The 22,017-nt window shown below is 35.0% G+C and overlaps 1 protein-coding gene across 8 annotated transcripts in view; it reads left to right on the top strand.

The window, feature by feature from the left end:
- Window positions 1–213: 213 nt before the first annotated feature.
- FoxP (forkhead box transcription factor P) overlaps window positions 214–22,017 on the top strand; it is a 67,833-nt gene continuing 46,029 nt past the window's right edge. For 2 of the 8 annotated variants that reach the window (XM_081995015.1, XM_081995025.1), the window contains exon 1: window positions 215–300. In XM_081995015.1, coding sequence (XP_081851141.1) covers window positions 271–300 — 30 coding nt within the window. In that variant the 5' untranslated portion in view covers window positions 215–270. Of the gene's footprint in view, window positions 301–16,965; window positions 17,578–22,017 lie in introns of those variants that run through there. The other 6 variants (XM_081995016.1, XM_081995019.1, XM_081995018.1 and 3 more) reach the window with 6 other exon arrangements.

Below are 22,017 nucleotides of genomic sequence, written 5' to 3' on the forward strand. Positions count from 1 at the left end.
AAAATCGACATTTCTTCTTTCCGCGACCTACTAATTCTTTAGGGTATTTGTAAGGAGGGTACAAAAGGAGGGTCGTCTACGGAGCATATTGTTGTTAACTATAAACATTTGACTTCTGATAGTAAGAGTGCGCCGCCGCCTTAACATGAAACCGCCGTTTCGTTGGCGGTTATCCACAGTCTAATATCAACCGGCGTGAATTCCCGGCCGTGTTTCTCTCCCGTTTTCGATCACGTCGAACACGTGCCAACGTTTAGACTCATCTTCTTCATGCTGGAGCCCCGCTGGAGGCCCATCCAGGTAACTTTGGCAACATTCTGCACTCCTTTTCTTCCTCACCTCTCTGGTTTTCAAAGTCGACTTTTTGACCCCACTGTTGCCAATTGCATTTCTTCATAATTTTGGAAAGTATGACTCGCATTTTTTTACTTCGAGATTGCCTTGACTTATCGAAGACAACAAAACTGGAATTCATTAATTTAGTTCAGAGAATATTAAAATAAAATAAGTCAGGGGACAGTGGGGAAAGAGTTCTCGATTGGCAACAGCGTTTTAGAGTTTATGTTTTTTAACGTGGGGCAGGTGAGGGGCGGCGGCGCATTGAGGAGGAAGGGGGGACGATGCAGCCGCCTCCAAGGAGGACGTCTTTGCATCTTCCGCTGCTCCTCCTACCGCCCTCAGCTTCAGCGCAAGGATGCTCTTGCAACCTTCACTATGCACCGGGCTTTTTTAATTGACAAATTTTAATTGTGTCGAGATATTTGGATTTCTGAAAATTCCTTCGCAGCGTCTGATACAATATTTTAAAGTTTACGCTTAGTCCGCAGTGGAAATGACTGTTTGGGCTCAAATAATTAATTTTGTTTTATTAAACTGAGCTTTACTTTAATTAAGGAGATCCGACTTTGGCAGAATGTCAACAGGAACTGAATCCAGGTATCAACACAGCTTTGCCTTTCTCAACCCAGTATCACTTAACTGGTATTTAACGGTATTAGCAGCTACGAACTAATTATTGCGTGCTCTTTCTCATTTGGACAGAAATAAACAACTCGGCAATTACTAGCTTACTCGTATCTCCATAAATTAGGGCCTCCCTTTGTTTCGGAAGCCCTCTGTTACTTATTCCATGCTGATAAATAACGTTTGCGTTTCGATTGGGTTTTTGCCTAATTTTATGTCACATTGTAACTCACACGACTTTTAAAGCAGATAATTCTAAAATGAAAAAATATGACAATTTCATTACGGAAAGCTTTTCTAGAATCCAATAGTAGAAAAAGCCATTGTGAGATATCGGCCACATATCGGACGTTATGGGGGCGCGGATAACATAACAACCCCCATACGTTACGGTAATGTCGTCGCATTTGTATGGACTGTCGGGATTGTTAGTGAGAGTCAACATGGATTTAGGTGTAAGGCACGTCGACTTCCAATCGGGCAGGGCTCCTAATAGGGCCCCAGGGCCCCCTCTTGGGCCTTACTCTATTTCAGTTATCAAAGCCGGATCTACATATTATTGATATTCTACGACACGGAACATTTGCTTTTTTTTCTTTTTCGTGTCTGTGTCTTCGGTGCTTCTAAATTCAATTTAATACAGTAAGCAATTATATTAAAATTCTTGCGGTCTTGTTGCTTATATTCCTAGTTGTACGCTGTAGAGATATTGTAGGTTGCAAATAATATAAACGTATTTGTGGTCTTATTTTACAAATATTTTCAAAAAATGGTTTAAAACGATACATTTTGCAGCAAAAACTGTCCTATTGCACACTTGAATATGTAAAATTTAAAAATTTATTTTTTTTTGTTAGCATATCTTATCTAGTTGAAATATCTTGTTTTTGCATTCTAATCAGTTGTTTAGAGTTAATATGGTCGGTTAGAGTTCTATTACAGTGTTAAATTTCGAAATTCGGCACTGGTTTGATAAAAGTTATGAGGTATTTAAATGGACGAAAGGTAGAGGCAAGCAATAAAGGATAATAGGTCTCACGTTCAGTTCTGTAAAATGAAATATTTTGAGTGTAATTTATAACGTTATGTAAAGTACACCCTTAGTTATTGGAAGGAAACTATCTAAGAAGTGACACCGGAGGTATTTCCTAATATATTCCGGCGGGATATCTCGGCACCTTAAGACGCCGCTTCGCGACAATATAGCTCCGAACTAATGCTTTTCTGACCAAACTACATAAATAATCTGCAAATAGCAATTAAGATAAGAACGTGTTTAATATTTCAATGTGCTTATGGGAATAGATTATTGGGGTGCCGCACATAGAACTCATATATATATTGGCGAGGTGTTAAGACTCTTGCAAATCCCCCACCAATTTAATTAATTCCCGAACTCTCCCTTATTGTCGTCCGTCCTCGTACACAACTTCGCATACGTCCTCTAAATTGTTGTTTTATTTCATTATTGATTTTAGCTATCACCGTCAATTAATACACTTTATCTACATGCACATTATACTTCTAATTGTAACCATATATTGTCTATTCTTATTATGTCTTTAGTTCATTTTGATTACAATGGCACGTAACTTTTGTGTTTTTTTAAAGAATAATTCTAGGGAGGCAGAAAAACCATAGTGGTCGATGACCATTTTTCTTATTGAAAATAAAGATTGTTTTTATACATAATTTTAGGGCAAATTAAATAAAAAATTGTTAGAGGTCAACTGCCTACGCCACTGTGGCAAAGGTATCTCGTTGAAAAAAGTCATTTAAGTCTGGCATAATCAACAAGGTTTTTGCCTTTGCGCTAATACGAAGATAGATTAAAAAATAACACTTTTATTTTTCACTGAAGTCCTTATCTTTGAGTCGGCTCTTGTCAGAAAGGGCAACATCAGCAGGTGACAAGTGTCGCTAAAAAAGGGGAGCAATTATTTAGCCAGAATAGAGATAACGATTAGTTCAAGAGCCATCAACATTATTTTTTATTTAGTGTCTGTAACTTTAAACAAGAGAAACAAATCAGCTTTTAAACATTTTGCCTGCACCCTCGCCTTTGAGTATCCGCCGTTAAAGTGGTTAAAAGGGCATTATTATTTTATAAATAGGTATCTTGTAAATTTATATCGACGCTGGCGGAATGTAAAGTCAATGTTTAAGGTTGCCCTCGAGCCATTTAGGCTGATTTCTATGCAACAACCGTCCCTAGCTTGGTGGCATCGATGGGGTGAAAAGAACGATATTTCGTATTTGTGCCCCCTACTTACTGATTGCGTTCTTGGGAAAAATTGTTAAAGAAACGCAATGCATCGAACATGTGTCATAAACTGGAAAGTAGCGGCATTGTCGAGGGGACAACCCGTATCCAGATAAGTTGGAACCGTGGTCAGTCAGTGCGGCTATCGCTTCACGGTCCATTTACCTCATCTAGAATCGTTCCGAAGCTGGAACAATACAAGCACGATGCACGCAAGTGACCATCCAAATTGACCGCTTGCCACACGGACGCCTTATCTGCCAAGAAGTCATTATTCCGATGACAAAGGATGGTCCAAGTCATTTCTCACGCTGAAATTATAGCTCGTGTTTGGACCCCGAGAATTTTTCTTTCTAAGTTGCTACTTTTCTTCATCCTTGTACGTACGATGATGATGCTTATTTGTGCTTTATCGGGGCCATTGTCTATCAAGACCCAAAATTGAGAAAGATTTATAAATTATAAACTTGAAAAAACAGGATTAACGCATCCACAATCGTTTTAGTATCTAAGTAACTGCAAATAGATTATTTTGATATGGTGATGTCTGGTCTTCATATTACATTTCTATATTCAAATTATAACCAAAATAAGTTTCCTATATTATAGTGGAAGTTAGAGAAAACATTGTTCACAAGTTAATGTATCCATATCGGGTAAGCAGTTTTAGTAATTAACCGTACAAAGGTTAATGTCTAGGCCGTTTAGTCGGCATTTAAATCCTTCGTCTAGTCGGATAGATGTTGTAGCTGGATCATCCCCATGGGTTAATCGTGAACTACCTAATTTGCATTTGTTCTTGTTTGTTAGTCGGTTTTGAATGAGTCTCAAGACGTATAACGCGGCGTCACGTTAATTTTCTCAGTTACATGTTTATGCCGAGTCGAGTCGCGGAACAACCCTTTTACATTGCGATTTGTTACTTTAATTTCATTCAGATTCCCTCTCGACAAGGGCATCGCACCCTCCTCGCTTTCCTATGCTTATTTCGGTACGAATTCTTTATTTGTTTGGTTTATTACTTATACGAAGAAGACGCTCGGTTTGCGCATCGAGCTTTAAGCCCTACAGGGAGTACTTTGGTTTTCTCATTCCGCTATTCTTAAATTTAACTTTGAGGTAGGTAATTGAGAATCTGCATGTCTCGGCTATGCGATGGGATAAGTTTTATTAGCTAGAGAAAAGTTTTTGTTTTGTGAGCGCCCCGAAAAATAGGACACAAAAAAATATTGTTATTTTTTTTGTTTAATCTAGCTGGTTTAGTTCTACCGAGTAACAAGACGAACATAGAAGATATTTGTATATAAAACACATAAAGACGTTATGTGTGGAATAATTCATGGACTAAAACTATAATGGCAATTTACGTCTCGAAACTGAAGTTTGGCGATTTTTTTCGGGTTTCCCGCTAGGGCGCTTATAAAGAGTTTTCTCGCAGTAAAATGTTTCCAAAGTTTTAAACGGTTTGTATTATGGAGTTTTTGTCGCCTCCTACTCTTGACTACATCAATTACAGCGAGCGCCCCCGCTTTGCAAGGGTAAAAATTTATAGTTTTAGTTTCTTTACAGCCAGCCATGAGCGTTGTTTAAAATTCCATTAAAAACATGGAATTTATATCCGGTAGTAAATACCGACGACCGAAGAAGGTTCCAATAGGAGGCTGGAAAAATTGGAATTTCTATGACGTAATAATCTTTTTTGACAGACCACCGCTGCGGGACAAATTGTTCGCCATTTGAGCCCTTGACTTTGGGGGAAATAATGTTAATAGAGTGGCACACACACGCGTATGTGTACAACGCCTGGGGAACACAACAAAACACCCACCTGTTGACAAAATTTATTTCATCCTTGTGTTGGAGTTATTTGTACTAAACTCTGTACAACTCAAGTGTTGTTTATGCTCAAAACTTATCTTTTGGTTAATTTTTAACAATACCCTGTCGTATATTTATTGGCTTTAAGTACTAGCTCTCTTTTTGTCTCAATTAATTCATTTAAATAACTAGTGGTCAAATAAAATCTAATAGCAATAGTACTAGAATGTGTCTAATTGTAACTGGTGAAACACCCCTGAGTGTTTTGTGTCAAACCAGGGTGATGACAGACACGTATTATCCGAGTTTACGTGAAAATTCCCGTTTCATGAAAACAATATTGCTCGTTTTCGGGGTGCTGGATTTTATACAGGCCAGTTATGCATCAATTAAACTGTTACGGTCTTTTAATTGTGCGATATTCAGTTTAATTTTGGAGGATTTACTGCCTTTTTAGGACTACAGTTTACATCATTTTCCATTCATGACTTTATGTAGGACAGTCTGACCAAAAAAAAAATAAATATCATATATGCCTTCGGACTAAAACTTCCCTCGTTTTGCGTCGCTGTAGTTTGTAATTTTCCTGTAATTGTAGGTAAGTATAATTGCTCGAGATAATAAACGAAAACGGTTTATTCTGTAAGCCGGCAAAGTCACGCTTTCGTCCTTTTCTCCATTAAAAGCTTTACCGGATTCTTTCTTTGTCTTGCCAGGAAAAGGGCAAAGTATGAATGAGAATTTAAAGGAAGGCGTTTATTATATATTATATTGTTAGTATCAGCGGCCATAATCTGTGTATACGTGAGTAAAGGACTTTTTGGGACGTGCTGGAACTTTCCAAGAAATCGCTCCCTAGAGTATGTGTGTGTGTGTTTAATGGGCGCAAATTTACTGCTACGAATAACTTTTGTCGCTTATGAAACTTTATTTTAATAATCTGTCTTTCTAACTACAATGACAAAAAAGTTGTTAAAATGCATATATTAATAAATGATAAATGGCCATTAATCTATTTAATCGTTTAGAAAAATTAATATTATGAAAAATCATTTTAAAATCCAGAGACTATAGCAATATTGACAAAATAAACACGTAGAATAAAGTAGGAAAAAGGACACGAATGGATATGATGTGTTGTTATTCTTTATCCTTAATACTAAAAGCCCTTTCACTTAATGCTTGCGAGTTCTGCGGGTCGGATTGTGTTTTTCCTTCCGGGCCCGAAAAAATCCCAAACTAAAAGGATCGGGGAACCGGACTGTATATGTATGTATACAAACGATTTGTATATCCCGTTTGAACATGTAATGTTTATTTACATATATTTTTTGGTGTTTACGCCATAACATATCGCAATCTTGTGCAGATCGCGAAAAATAACAGTTATTTATCGGCACCACCCACTGAGAAGCAATTTATATATTGTCAAAAACTCGAAGAGCTAAATGTCTAAACATTAGGGAAACACTTTGATTGTTTACCTTCGGATTCAATTATTGATTGAAGCTTAACACGTTTTGGAGTTTTTGGTATTGAGCCCCGGACTAAGCTCAAAGCCCTCATAATCTCGATACGTTTTAGTATTCCGGAGGTTCGACTTCTGTTCTCATTTATTGCACACCAACAGAATGTAATCCTCAATACAATACGTTGCGTTTTACCCGACTAACCCTTCGTGGTTCGCTACCTTGTTCGTTAAAATTGCTTTGGCTCCCGTCTTACGACCCTATTATGGCCTATTTAGCTCGTTTAAGCTCGAAACGTAACTTTGATCTTTCTCTAAATTTATTCGTTTATCTGAACGGTTTTCCGGTTAGTAATTAAAGATTTGTATAAAAAAAACTACATTCATAGTAAATACTCATTGAGAAGGATTGTAGGATTTAGTACATGGGAAACTGGATGAATATACTCAAAAAACAATGCAAAGTCCGAGACTGGGGGCTTGAGAGTGGAATTAATTAAAATCGGATGAGCGGTACAAATGTGTGTAGACGAACGCCGATCGACGTTTGAGCTAAAAGTGCTTCGCGATCAATACAGAGTGTTTACTTTATTCCAGCACTAAGTACGCGAATGTCAACTTACAGGGTGAATATCCTATCAGGATACATTCAATCCAGCAACGGCGACGAGAAGAATAACTGAAACTGAACTTAGACTGGAACTAGAAGCAACAAGCCTTTTTAGATTATCGCACCCTCAAATCTATGACTCACTGTTTATATATTTACACCCTTATTTTCTTTTCTCTTGTTTGTAGTCTTGTTATTTATTTCTGTTTGAACGCTAAAATAGAATCCGCACTATGGATGGAGGAATATTCAATGCCGATGGGGTAGTTTAATGATCTCTTTTTGCGTCATTGTCTATAAAAATATTTGCTCGTTGACACTTCTGGGCCTTTATTGATAAATTATTTTATTATTCCTTTCTCCAAAGGGGTAGCTGTAAATCTTAAGACCGGATATACAACTACTTGTAGGAACTTCTTGTGAAAGGGGAAATAGGCCTAAAAGGAAAGGGAGCTTTCTTGCGAATTTACATAAAACAATTTATTCTAAACTGTCTTCGACAAAATCCTTTTCGATCGTGTTACGAGTAGTAGACGCAAATTTTGTTTACTACGATTATACCATTAACAACGGATTCTAAAACGTTTCCTTAATAGTTCTTCGGAAATTGAAATACAAGTGAAGAAGGCACTCACCTTGTTAACCAAAGTATCCTTTCATCTACACAATTCATGTGATCTTCAGATGCTCTGTTTAGTAATTAACTAATTATCAATTAATTATGAGTAACTAGAAAAGATTATTAATTGACAATCTGGTAGGGTCTCATCATAACAAGTTAAATTTAAAAACCATAAAGCAGCATGGAACAGCCTGGAAGCAATTCACTTCAATTTGTATGACACTTTAAACTGGAGCAAATAGCCGTCAAGTGACTTCGAAAGCGCTCACTCGGCTTTTTATGCATGTTAACGAAAAAACGGTAACAATGAGAACTAACTTGGTCAAACAGAAAAGTGGTATTAATTTAAAAAAATAATCTAGAACAAGTACTTCATTAATATAGTCAATAGATTATATCAAAATGATGCAGTGCAGCGCACGTAATAAATGGCATCAGATGGGCTTGTTTACTTTTTTAACATATGGCAAATAACAGGAGAGCACTCTAAATAGGATCGAGCTATTTTAAAATAATTATGCGATTTTGTAAAACCAACAATCGACAGTCCGGATGACCAGTTTTCTGTTAAAATAATTTGCTTGTTTGCCATCTGTCATTCGCTAGGCCATGCTTTATTCAGGTTTAGCCTATATAAATATATAATTGATTGCATGATTACTTTTCTACTCCCTTTCATTTTTTGTACCACATGTACCACAACAAAATATTTTTAGCAAATCAATTTCTTAACAAGTTAAGTTTAGGGGAAGACATTCTGTGTATTATGTGTTATTAGAGGTAGTTGATATTAAAAATGAAAAAAATATCACCTTACATCATGGAACAGTGTTAAGGGTGGCATTATTCCATTACGTCTTTTTGTTGGGCCAGTCCAACGCGAGAAAAAAGTTTTAATTATTAGGGTCGTTTATTTATGACGAAGATAAAAACCGGATGAAATATGAGTGCAAAAATATTCTTTTAGTGAATATTGGATTTTTTAATTATAACACCGGGAAAAGAGAGACAGTTCCCGAGGAAGGACAATTTATTGTTATTCATAACTTACCAGGCTATAGATTCTCCCTTGGGCGATTTCTTTCGTTCGTTTTTGCTCTCTGTTTCCCTTCGGCAACTAATTAATTAAGATTTTTAAGGGTTTGTTTGCCAACTGCTGCCTTGCATAATCCACTCGTCTGCATTTTCTCCCCAAAACTAAATTGTCTTTATTATATCAATGTTTCCCCAACCAATTCGTCTAGTCCACGTCTACAAATGTCGCCTAATTAAGCTCTAAAAACGTGTCTTTCAGTGAGTCAAAGTCGACAAGAACAGATAAATTTTAACGCCAGACCCGGATATAGATACTGGATTGAAACGCGGCACGTCTTGCATTTTCAAGTTTGTTAACTTCTACAGTGTAGATGAATATTTAATTGCCCCACCTTAATTATTATCGGGGAACGTCTCCAGACTGGCTCCCAAAACAAAACTTTGTGTTTTGTTAATTACTTCAACTTGGATTAGGATGGTTGTTGTTAGTGTCGAAATACCACCAAATAATTACTGTTAGTTTGTAAAAACTTAATCATTCTAGAATATTTAGTCACATTCAAAGTGATATAACTGATCACACTGTGTAGTGTACATACGTGAAGCAAAAGAGTTCAAACGAACCAGTTATTTACCAATTCAAAATCGGAATCAAACGAAAAGAGGCAATAAAACATGAAAACAACCAAATTGACTGTGGACAAAAAGGCGGTTTAGCATATCAACTCATCGGCCCTTGTATTGAAAAGTCAGGACAAGAAAAACCGTATTACACTGCAGAATAAAGCGTGTAATAATATTTTGAGCATTTGCAGCGCCAATGAATATTTACGAACGTTCAAAATGGTTTTTCTTTTATTTCTGAGCGCGGCAATCTGCTTTGTTTATTTACCATAACTGTAATTCAATACATGCCATTTTGAGTTTTAAAGGAATTGTTGACACAGGACATTAGCTCTAAAAACAGCTCGCCCTAAACTGGATAGGACTTGAAGCTTTTATGCTCCAGAAGCTAAATATTGGATCTAATATTTCTTTTCTTTTAAAGTTGATTTATACTAGTGCTCTAACTCTAAATAGTTCCTTAGTAAAGGAAAAGTTGTGAGCCGTAAGGTGACCTGACTTTTTGCTTAGTAACCCTAAAGATCCCCGTTCCTTTTAGCTCCTGAAGTATGAGACTGGAATTAATCAATACGACTGTTTTTCTTTGGAAATCGCGATCAATCAAGTCGTGAATAATGCTCTAAAACAACGGGACAATACTTTGGTCTTTGAGTTTGCTTATAAAATCCACCCGGGTTAGTGTTTTTATCCTCTATGCTGCAATATCAGTTTCAAACTTTTGCGTTTAGAATCGCTATTTCGACAAAACTCCGCTAACAGTATAAATGGCATAGAAGGTATTCGCTTTGTTTTGTTTCTACACGAGCGCCCCTAATAAATTTTCCTCCTTTTTCCTTTACCCTAAATCTCACTGTTTTACTCACATTTTGCAGAACTAGAATCAATTTGAAAAAAAGGCTAGCAAATAACTAATTTGAACATTTATTTTATTACAGCAAAAGAACATCAATTGTATTTAGGTACGCTACTGCTCTAAACCAAAGGATGAACGGAAATAGTAGTAGTAATCGTTAGGAATTGGATTCCTTTTATAGGGATTAGATATTTATTACAGAAGCTGTTGTTGCTTTCCTTACTTTATATGTGACCTTAATTTTTCCTCTTTGAATGATCAATATTCTGATGGTTTTGTTTATTTAAACACGTTTTGATAAATAGAATAACCCTTTCCAGAGCTGTCACCATTTCCGTAACTTTCTAAATTTCATTAGTCTTGCAGTTCATCAAGATGGGGGTGGCAGTTCGTTTCCACCCGCCCGTAAATTCACCTGTGTACCTCGTAATGTCAAAAGGACCCAAAGTGACGGAAGAGCCGACAAAATTATGGACTCTTCGTACGTGCAACTCGCACTTAATGTTCAACTGTTTCTCGCGTTTTAGACTTTACCAGTCTTTCGACCCTCCCTAGACTATTACCCAGACTCGGTCTGGTTTATTAAAAGGAGAGGAATACGAATATATTTTCATAATCAACTTGTCAAGGTTAAACAACAAAGTTTTTGTACAAGTCGTAAGAGTTACATTGAACATTCCGATTTATTTAATACAATCATAGTGACCGACATAGGGCGCCAAAATTGATTAAAACTGCGTAAAAAAATACCTGTTAGCTGTATGACTTATTAGAAGGTTTTAAAAATATATGTCACAAGATAATTAACTATCAATTTGCTGTCAAACCCATAAATTTAGATTCACATAATGAAATACAGCCAACAGAACACAGGTTTGTTATGAAGTCCTAATAGTCAACGGTTTGGAAAGCATGAAAAAGGAAAAGTTTTTCTATAAAATCTATAAATTGACTTTTTGGTTTGAGATTTTTGACATTGTATGCTATAGGGAGTAACAGGCGTTTATTAAACAGGTCCTAAACCTACCTAACAGCCACAACCATACTAAAATTTATTCCTGCCCCTGTATCGAGTTTATATTCGTTTCTTTGAAATATCGTTCGCTATATTTATTACATACTATTTCTTTTGGGGGGATTCCATGGCATCGATTAGGTCAGCCCTTTGTAGATGCCTTAACTGCTTTATTTGGTTTTATTATTTTTATATCAATATCCAAAGACTTTCCCTATTAATGTCAAAACAGTCATAGTATATTCGCGACCGTGAAATTTATTAGATCTGGAAATGTTAAAAATAACTCAGACTGCATTCAAGTGGTCTGACAGATAACATTATGACGCCTTGGTAACAACCAGCTTTATTTATACTACTTTTCAACTAGGTATCCTTTCTATGCATAAAATTTATCATAAACAATACTAAAAGCTTAAAAGTTTAAGGTCCAACACTGATGAAATTTAAAAGGGCAAGGCAGTCGATTAACCCCAAGTGTCATTTAAAATTAAACCCCCAAATGAAAGTGAAAAGTCCTGTAATGATAATTAGATATTTAAAGAATTTTTATTAGTCTGGAAAAGGGGTGTGCTGAATTTTATTAACGCCTTGTGTCAATTTCATTTCTCGCTGCTTGATAATAATTTGGGACGTGTGTCTGAATTAAATGTCTTGTTTGCAAGTTTCTCAAATTTTTGCTTTTTTCAAGATGATATAAATGGAAGTCAATCTATGCAAAATTTTATAACACTTCCAGTAAGAGAGAATCTCACTAAAGGACATAATCTCATTTGAAAAAAACAACATATTTAATACTTAGATTGATAATAAATAAATTAAGAACTGCTGAAAAGTTTTCAGTTTTGCCGATTGAGGCGACAAATGTTTAAAGTTAAACAGAATTTACAAATTTTCGAAATTCTTTACACGGTCAGATCAAAAAGTTCCATTATCACAAAAAGCGAATGCAAACTGTCTAACAAGCAAAACTATTATTATGAAATTTTCTATTAGAGCTCGATCTGTGTTTGCTTTTATTTACGTAAGCACAAACATAAACTGAGCTTATATTTAGACCCAGTTTGTAAACATCCCATATGTTTATTCAATCCATCTCCAGCATTAAGACGCTTTTACACACAAATAAAAATCAATAACGAATATATTCCAGTATTTATTGCTAAACACATTAACTTTCTAAATTGCTTTCTAGTCTATTAGTAGTAGTTATAAATTGGGAACTCGATTTTGCGTTAACAAGTCAAATAACTATTTTGCGTGTGGAAGTAACTGACCATGGTATATAAAATGGCACAAATCGATAACAATTAAAATACGAAACTGGGGAGAGCACGTAACAAATGCACTATCTGGCACATACCACCCTAATTATGGATTAAAAAGAGGAAAGGACAGAAATAAGGGACGTAGGACTGTGATAGACCTTTATGATTGCTCAGTACACAATGTTTTTTGTTTGTTTTTCTTTGCCGGTAAACAACATGCATGCATTCAACCCTCTTGCCCCACATTGACGGTCTTCTTGCTTAGTACAAATATAGTGGTGTATTGATTTATTTACCCCATCTCTACATAACAAACATGCGGTACCTGCCCAGCAGTATGTACGATGTAAGGAAATACAAAACAGTCGTGGACAAACGTTATTCGCGCTCGTATTTTGAAAAGTGTTTTTAAGTGTAAGTTTTAGTGATGTTGTGTCCTATATCTTATTTAGGAAACGCTTTACCTTCTGGATAGGATGCTAGATTTAGTAAGTCTTATTTTATATTCATCCCGAAAAATTTCAGTCTCAACTTTTAGCTTAGGTTACTCGATCCTAGATATTGATATTAAGCCAAGGGTTTTATTGACGGAGACGTCTAGTCAGAATACGAAATTTTTGGGTAAATATCCACGTTCAGAGGCGCAGCAAGTGAGCAACCAGCCTCTTTTCAAATTAGATCCGCACACACCTAAACAATTCAAATTCGGCGCGCCGCTGCTTCATACTATCCTGTGTAAATCAAAAAGTTGACAAACAAGCCGATGCTGATGAGAAGCATTCATGTGTTACGACATTTTCCCTTTCTATCCACCGTCCCTCTATCGTCCGAGCGAATTAGCCTAACCAAACTTATATACGGGAAGAATTTTAAAAAGTTATTTTACGTGTGACTTCTCCAAGATGATTTTGTCAAATCATCTTGACACCTCTCTGATTTGATTAAGTTGTGGATTCCACATCTTTTTGTGATCGACATGGATAGGACAAAATGTTCCATCCCCATCCGCATTAAAAAACAGGCTCTGTTTAAAACTACTTTTTTATTTAAAAATGTTTCAATAATTTCCGTACAACTGTACTCAAGAACAAAAATTCCCTTTTGTTATAATATTATCTTAAAGTGACAGCGATGGTGCTTATTTCATTTATTTCTCTTTATCCACCCCAAGTTAGAATCTCGGCGCAGTTTTAGTGGATTTCCGCCAATATTCTTCTAAATAACGCGGTTTAAAAAACAATTCCCGAACTTGCAGAGGCATAATTCGTTTTTATTGTGCTTCATTTTCATTGTTACGTCCTTTTCATTTATTTTTATTAAATCCCCGGTATTGTCTCACTCGGAAATGCGCCGCTTTGTCGTAATTTCCTTATTGTTGTCTTTGAAAATGCGGTTCTGACAACCTTAACGTAATTTTATTTATTCTAGTGTCTCTTTTAAAAAAATCTTAACAGGGTAAATAGTACGAAGAAGTGCGTCAGTCGGTTTATTTACAAACAATAAACGTGTTTAAGGGTGGATACCCTGGAGAGCACCCAATGTTTGTACGTTTACGTGACTAACTAACCACTTTAGAGTGGTTAAAGTTAGCTTTAAGTTTACTTGTCATACAGTTTCTTAGCAAATAAGGCCGACCTGCTTCCAATTCTTAGTCCCCTTTTCAACCCTAGGAAACTAACTTAATGTTTTGTGCTGTTTAGTTTCTAGTGACCGTAAATTTCTGTTGAATTAATTTTAGACTGGCATGTAAAACATCGAGTAAGATCTAATTTGTCGTTGTAAATTCTGGTAATAGGTTATATCGACGAAACTAGGAGGGACTCAACCCCCATGGCATGACATATAATATACATATATTGTCTAAATTGTACCTGTAAAACATTGAACCCCTTAAACTGATATTGTAAAAGTAAAACTTCCTTCTTGCTATATTACAAGACAATTAGCCCAGGCCTAAGGGAACAATCAGGAGAAATTTCGGTCTCAACTTTGACTTGAATATCTTCGGAGCGAAGGGTTTAAGAACGACCTGCTTGTCGCTTGTATATTGCTCCTGAAATTACCTTTCTATATACAGGAAGGAAGTTTGCTAAAGTCCTTAATATCCCGATTCGTTACCTTTCGAAATTATAAAGGTGACTCCCTAGTTTAATTGCAATAATTATTGTTATTAGTTTGTGCGTAAGTTAAAAACTGTCTTTTTATATAATTGCCGCGTTAATATTGATTGTTTGTTTTAGATAACGTTAAGGCCAAGGTAATTATGGAAATCGTACTATATACAAATAAGGAATGTTTCACAAATATCGTAGTAATACTGAGTACCTTTAGCTTCAAAGAGTTATTGTACCTAGAGCTTGCATGTAATTAGTTAGGTTTATTGTTAAGATAATTTTATTATTTTTACCGACTGATTTAAATCAAGTAATGTTTTACAACCATTGTTCAAAACGAATTATAATAAAATTAATCAGAATTTGCATTGTTTTCAATGCCTGATTGATTTTACATGATAAATAATATCTTTCTGTTTACAGTATTAGCCAGAAAATAAACGAACATTCCCATATTTATGAAAATTTATTATTTAACCTATAAATAATAATGTAGCTTTTGCAGAATTAGGGAATCGAATCAGTTTTTAGGTTGAATTAATTTTGCCTTGGGCTAACCATATGATTGTTCTAATTTAATTATTAAATAGTGCTCTCATTGAAAACCAACAGAAGTCGGAACAATGTATTTTCTATAATCCCTCTTAATATTGACTAATCGTTATGAAATTTTTACAACGTTAGCATAACTACCGCTAAAACCATTATTACTAATTAGTATAACTAGAAGAAGATCTAATATAAAATAACTACAGTCGGCAAGCAATTTAAAAAGTGCCGTAATATTCGGAAAATATATTAGCTTTTTAAACCGCCCTTTATAAGCAAAATAGGGTTTTAACACAGACGATTGAGCTGACAGTAATATGGCAGATTCGTAAGGGGGAATAGGCCCTTAAACTCACATACAGCCCTTGTAATAATTTTGCACCTTTGAGGCTCATATCGAGAATATAATCGCGCTCTTTTCCCCAATCGAAACTGTTTAATATGAATACTGGTTTGCCAAGAAGCTGAATCGATTTATCGATTCTCGCTTCCAGATTTAAAGCAAATGACTAAAAGTTGACTACTTATTTTTTAAGAAGTCAGAAATATTTTGTCATAAAACTGGTCCCCCTTATTCGATTAAAAAAGAGGTCGTAAAGTTCTTAATCCCCTCCAGAGACGTCACTGATAGAAACAAGAAAACAAGCCCAACTCCCCCAGGGTGCAAGAACGATTAGAATCGCCCAGGCCCTAATGAAGTAACGGTTTGCCGAAACTTTCCGCCACATTTTAATGTTCTTTCGCGTTTTTATAATGACACGCTTCGTCGGCGGTTGTCTCGTGATCCAACTTTTCTTATAAAATAAAAGCCAATTGCCATACCGCCACTTCGCTTATACCTTCTGCCAGAATTTACCCATTAAACCTAATAACAACCAATCCAAAATTTTACCGTTTAAATGATTTTCTGTTTCCGTTTAATTCCTTTACATCAACCGATGCAATTCCAACCACTTGGCAGGTACTCATCAGTCACAGTACTCGTGTAAGTTGACGTCGAAGGATCATTATGTAAGGATGTTTTCTATTTTAAAAGATAAGCTCATTCGGGTAAACAAAAAGCGATCCGTGGCCCTGACGATGTTGAGATAAAAAAATCAACAACGGAGTCAGCCCGAACAATTTGTAATTTTATCTTAGTTTAAATAAAGCAAACAAATAAATATAAGATATAACAAATAAAGCATAAAACGTGTGTTTTGGCTTTGTGTTGTAATTCACAAGGATGTAGGTGACTTGTGTAATAAATGTATTGAAGTATACTACTAATCACATGTCTTATATGTATCTTGACTACCTACCTAAAATGTGGATAATAATTTTTTTTTGTGAAACACACAAACATTAATTTTATTATTGCCCTAGTAAAAAAGAATGTAATTTTTGACATACTAATGTCAACGTGATAATGAATCAGTCGATATTTAGAAATTTAAATTGGAAAACGCTGCAAATAAAAATAGTACAGAAGTACAGAAGGAAGAACAGTCTTCTGAGCTCAGCTGAATAATCGTATCTTTCTTCTGTTAGTAGCATAATGTTGTATACATAATATGTAAACTTTATTGTCATAAGATCAAACAGTACATTGTAACTAAACCTAAATAGGGTCTTCCAAGATTATGTTTTTAATTTTGACCAATGATCAATAAAAGGTGGCCTTGTAAGGAGTAAGTAATATCAAATGTTCTTTTGTTGCCGTTTGATGATGTATTACTAATTCATCAGCTTTCTAAAATAAACTAATATGTACAATCTTAATGTAATAATCAAGACACAAAAGTTTTAAAATGAGGTAGTTTTTTTGTAAAAAAGGGGTGGAATCCGGTTCTGTTGTTCCAACGCGAGGGGCTCAAAACGACCGTTGAGGATTACGGAGAAATACGCCCCTGCGGGATGATATCCAGCCGACGAGGCAGGTGTAGTTGGTTTGCTTTTGCATTTCTCTAACTCTAAATATAACTGTGTAAACAACATCTCTCATACGGGCGAGGCGAGCGGCAGACAAGTAAACAGTAAACAACACAGCACATTATGTGTGCCGCACCAACGTGTGTGTGTGTGTGTGTGTGTGCGAGTGAGTGTGTGCAAATGTACTGCTCTCTCAGTTTGAAATACGCGGTCCGGCAATTCGATAGTACTCTCTGCGAGATTTTTCCGGCTGCGGCAGTACCTCTGATGTTATAACCTCACTTTTCGGAAGCCCGCTCTTTTTCAACTTTTTTTTTAACTTCCGCCGACAACTTATGTAACTTTACTTGCCGGACGCGAGTGTTGGGTGACTTGGTGTTTTTGCTACTCTTGGCTTGCTTAGTTTGGTTTTGTTTGGATTTTCACTAGTATCGGGGAGTTATGCTTTTAAGGTGACCCTGGCAGTAAGTTTAAGTTTTTTTTTTAAATATTCTATTTTATTTCAGTTTCACATTTAAACTTTATAATTACTGTAAGCAGACAATTAGCGACAGTAACGTACAAAGATTTGTGAAGCGCATACTCAGTATACTGTGTATTAATTGTTAAATACACATTTATTTAATCATGAAACAATGCAAGTAAACTGCCTATTGTTATTTTATCGTGTTTGTGTGTAAATTTTTGAGAAAACAAAAAACTCAAGCGTTTTCGTCTTACTTTTGTTAGTCCAGCCAGACCTTTCAATGCGCTTTTTTTACCCGGGAAAATGTCACCCTTTCAATTATTCTCTTTCAAAGGTCACTAAACAAGCAACATACCTAATATGACACTCGTTTTTAATTGCTGTTAGTCACTGAAAGTCCATAAAAATTAGGTCCAAATGTGTGTACATAGAGGTGAATATGTTGGGAAGTCTATCTGGACGCTGTGAGTCTGGTATGTTTACGTGAAACATCACTATAAGTGGCGACTTTATATAATATTTTCCTTTTTTTTTTCATGCATAATAAATAGTACATAATAATATAATATAATATTTTCCTATTTAAATAATTTAATTCATTTCAATCCATGACTGCCCACTGAGGGCCTACTCCGGTGACCCCTCTGACTTCCGGAGAGCGACTAAGGATGCAATTGAATCTTATACGTGACTTAGATGTTTGTTTCTAAACTTAACTTCCTCTGTCTTTTTATGCTTTTATACAACTATGTTTCTTATGTTAACTTTTGTGATGTAAATGAGCTATACGCTAATTAAATAAATAATAAATATAAATAAAAGTTTTTCGATAAGCTTTAACTGTTTTACGTACAACATATGATATAGGTAGGGCGGACTAACTAATTTTTTTACGTTGTGCTTACTTTATATGGAGCAAAATAGTTCTAGTTTCTATTTTTTAACGGTGCATTTTATTCAACACTATATTTCGCAGCTTTGCTCCAATTGCCACTGTATATCAAGCAAATAAATTAAATTGAAAAATCCATATAACATATATGTTGAATGGTTTGATATTTTGATCACATTATTCATATCATATACGTGTAGAATGAAGATAATAAAGTCCGAAAAAGAAAATTGAAGTTATTTAGCGATAGAACGGACGAAATTAACCTCCCTGTTCAAGACACCCCTCTTTGATTAAGTGCGCAAGGGCGTTTTGCTTAAATCCCAACACCGCTGGCAGCCCACAAAGATCTTTGCTTTGCTTACTTCAGCATTCTTTCGATTCTTTATGTACGTCGTATAAGTAATCAGGGGGTGAATTTTGGAACACATATCCTGTACAACATTAGGTATCATTTATTTCTACAGGAAATTCGAAGCATAAAGCTTGATAAGTTAGAAAAATGCAAAAGGGAGTATTGCTCCCAATTTTTTTGATATACAATATTTATGTAATTACCTAATTAATTAAAATAAGACCGCTGCTTGATATTTTTACTGCTAGTCATACAGAGTGATTTAGTATTTGTAATAATCTTCAGTTAATTCATATGATTTTTGATTTGTTGTTCAAACTGACCAATTGTAAATGCAAAGAATTGCTCTTTGTATAGTGCTGGAAATAAAACTATGCAGTTTTTACGTTTCAAGAAGCACAACATTTAGAGCCTTAAAAAAAACCTAAAATGATTCACATTATTTGCTGAAACTGCTACTTCCTCTAACTTTTTTGAGGTCTACAGGAAGGAAAATCCAAAGCATAAGTTGTTTCCGATGCCCGAGTTAAGGGTAGAAAATTAGTGGAAGCCGACGAAAGTGGAAAGTAGCAATTTGAAGGTTAATAGGGGAGACTTAATCCCTTGTAAGAGGAAAATAAAAGCAAAATATAGCGGTCGAGCTATTGGCACGCGGTTATGCCATTTTTTTTGTCGAAATTCGTTCTATAAAGGCCCTCAATGGGTTTTTTAATGAACATAATTAAGGGATCCGGTGTATCGATTCACTTTGGAGCCCTTGTGCCCAAGGATTAAGAGTATAGATAATGATTTTGTAAACCAAATGTTGCGTAACGATTCATTGGGAATTATGGAAAAGAATGATCAATTCCCGTAACTCTAATGACGTGCTCTTAATATTTACTTTATTTCAATCGATACACGTACATCCAAGCGGAGTTTGTTCTAAACAAATCTGTTTTCTTTCATATACTCTATAATAACTGTTTTTCAGGAAATTAGCAAACTATTTTGTAATAAAACAAAAATAAACAGAAGAAATTTTTGTTAAAGGATAGCTGATGTAATAAATTAAATATATATTTTTTGTTTATGTATTCTTTGGAAGCAATCGGTTATGCGGCTTTATATACCCATTTAACTGACATACAAATTTTCTTTTAATAAATACACAAATTCCAGGAAAAATATACACAACTCGGAATCCACACTTTATAAACATTTTATTTTTGATTTACTTGGATTAATTGCTTTAATCGCAAACACCACGTTTTACGTTAAATATTCCTATCCTAAAGGAAAGATTTTTATGTTTTATAGGCAAGCGTTTTGCGACCTAGAACATACATATACATTTTTAAAATGGAAAATAAACAAGTCCGACTAAATCGACATCCAGTAGTGGCAACAAAAATAGCTAGACTTGACTGATGGTAGCTAACTACTTAGTTACAAAAAATGTGATGCAGTTGTTTGTTATAATAGTGCGTAAATATAGATTAGCAAATGCTTACATATATCAGATAAAGAAAATAAACAAAGAAAAAGGACCATTTGTAAATTTAAACACAAAACGAACCAAGTTCTGGCAGCACATGTGACTTAATATAAATAAATGTAGTTTAAGTAAAAATGTGAAAGAAAAAGTAGAACTTAATATTCCCATTCATTGCCAGTTAGCGACTGAAACCAGAATTACGCAATTATAAAACAGCGTAAACCGACTACTCTACACCACTGTTAATAAACAAAATTATAAACACATATGTGTTTATATTTAGAATTGTTTTCGTCAAATCTTAAATTACTGAACTCAAACAGCGCGTTAGCTTCTTAGTAATAAGAATAGTTTTTAGGATCTGATTCCAGGCCTCTGGAATACGGGATGCGCGAGAACCGACGAGCTTCATAAAAATAAATCTTGTGAAAACAAATTTATCGTGTCAAACAAACAAACAAACAGTTTGCGTGAATCTGAAACATTCATGCCAAGTTTTTTGGCGTGAACGCAATTCGTTATGTACTGGGAATATCCGATGTTATTAAACAATTTTTATTTCGTTTATCTCGTTAAAATACCATCGGGAAGGATCGACAGAGATATTTTCTAGGCTCCCCGGTATGTTTATTTAGTAAGTCCCTTTTCCCTATGAGTAAATAAACTGGCATCTGGCGTACCTATCTCTATAAAAGCGGCCTGATTCGTAGTTCTTTTGTATTTTCGACTACCATGTTTTCCTTAGGCGACAGACAAACACCAAAAAGAAAAAATTCCCATATTTAGAGAACAACAAAAACAAACCTAGAATAATACAAAGTGCGACACATTTAGGGATGGATCGAATTACAAAACACGTTCGGATTCCTTTCTAGCCGGCTGTCACGTCTGCATTTGTGTTTTTCTTTCATTTACCGGAAAAAACAACTTCAAAATACGACAACCAACAATCTTAGCCACTTACTCTTGGATGGACACACGTGTGCCAGCTTAGATTTTCATTCCTATCAGTTCCAATCTTTACTTTTAATTTGTACAACCGTTCTATTAAAGAAATCTATGTTTTTAACTAAAAAAACTTTTTTAACGACCTTCTATTACTTTGGGTTTTATAATTTTTTTTTAAACACTGTAAAAGGGCTCAAAAGGTCATTAACCTTTGTCATTGATAAACTAAACGTAAAATAACTAAAATCTGACTTAATTTTTACCAAACATAAATCAAGGTTTCTATCATTCACCTTACACTCTTCCATCCCTAAGTGAATCAATCAATACACCCGTTAATAAAACAAATATTCATAAAAAAAAAAAATAAAACTCAACGTTGACACTCTCTATCATTCATTTTTAGACAGTTGGGTTAACGTCATATTTAAGCTTCTAAAAAAAAGTTAACCAAACTGTTTGGTGATTTAATCAGGCTGATGTTTTACATACATAAACGGCAGCTTTGAGCAAAATTAAAAGTTGTAAAACATGATTAGACATCTGCGCAAAATATCCATCATACACCACAAAAATATCACGTGTGCAAACAAAAATCGTCAGGTTGTCCCTCAATATTCAAATTGTGTTGCTATTTATATTTGTTATTTATGAAATTTTTGAACAAACAATTGCTGAGTTTGCTCAAACAGTTATCACTGGGTTGCTAGTCTTCTTCGAATCATTATTAGGTTGTAAAGAGCGAGTTTTCGTATGTGGAAATATG

This window comes from Ips typographus, unplaced genomic scaffold (genome assembly GCF_016097725.1).
Source record: "Ips typographus isolate SLU unplaced genomic scaffold, UJ_Ityp_2.0 IpsContig35_part1, whole genome shotgun sequence".
NCBI lineage: Eukaryota > Metazoa > Arthropoda > Insecta > Coleoptera > Curculionidae > Ips > Ips typographus.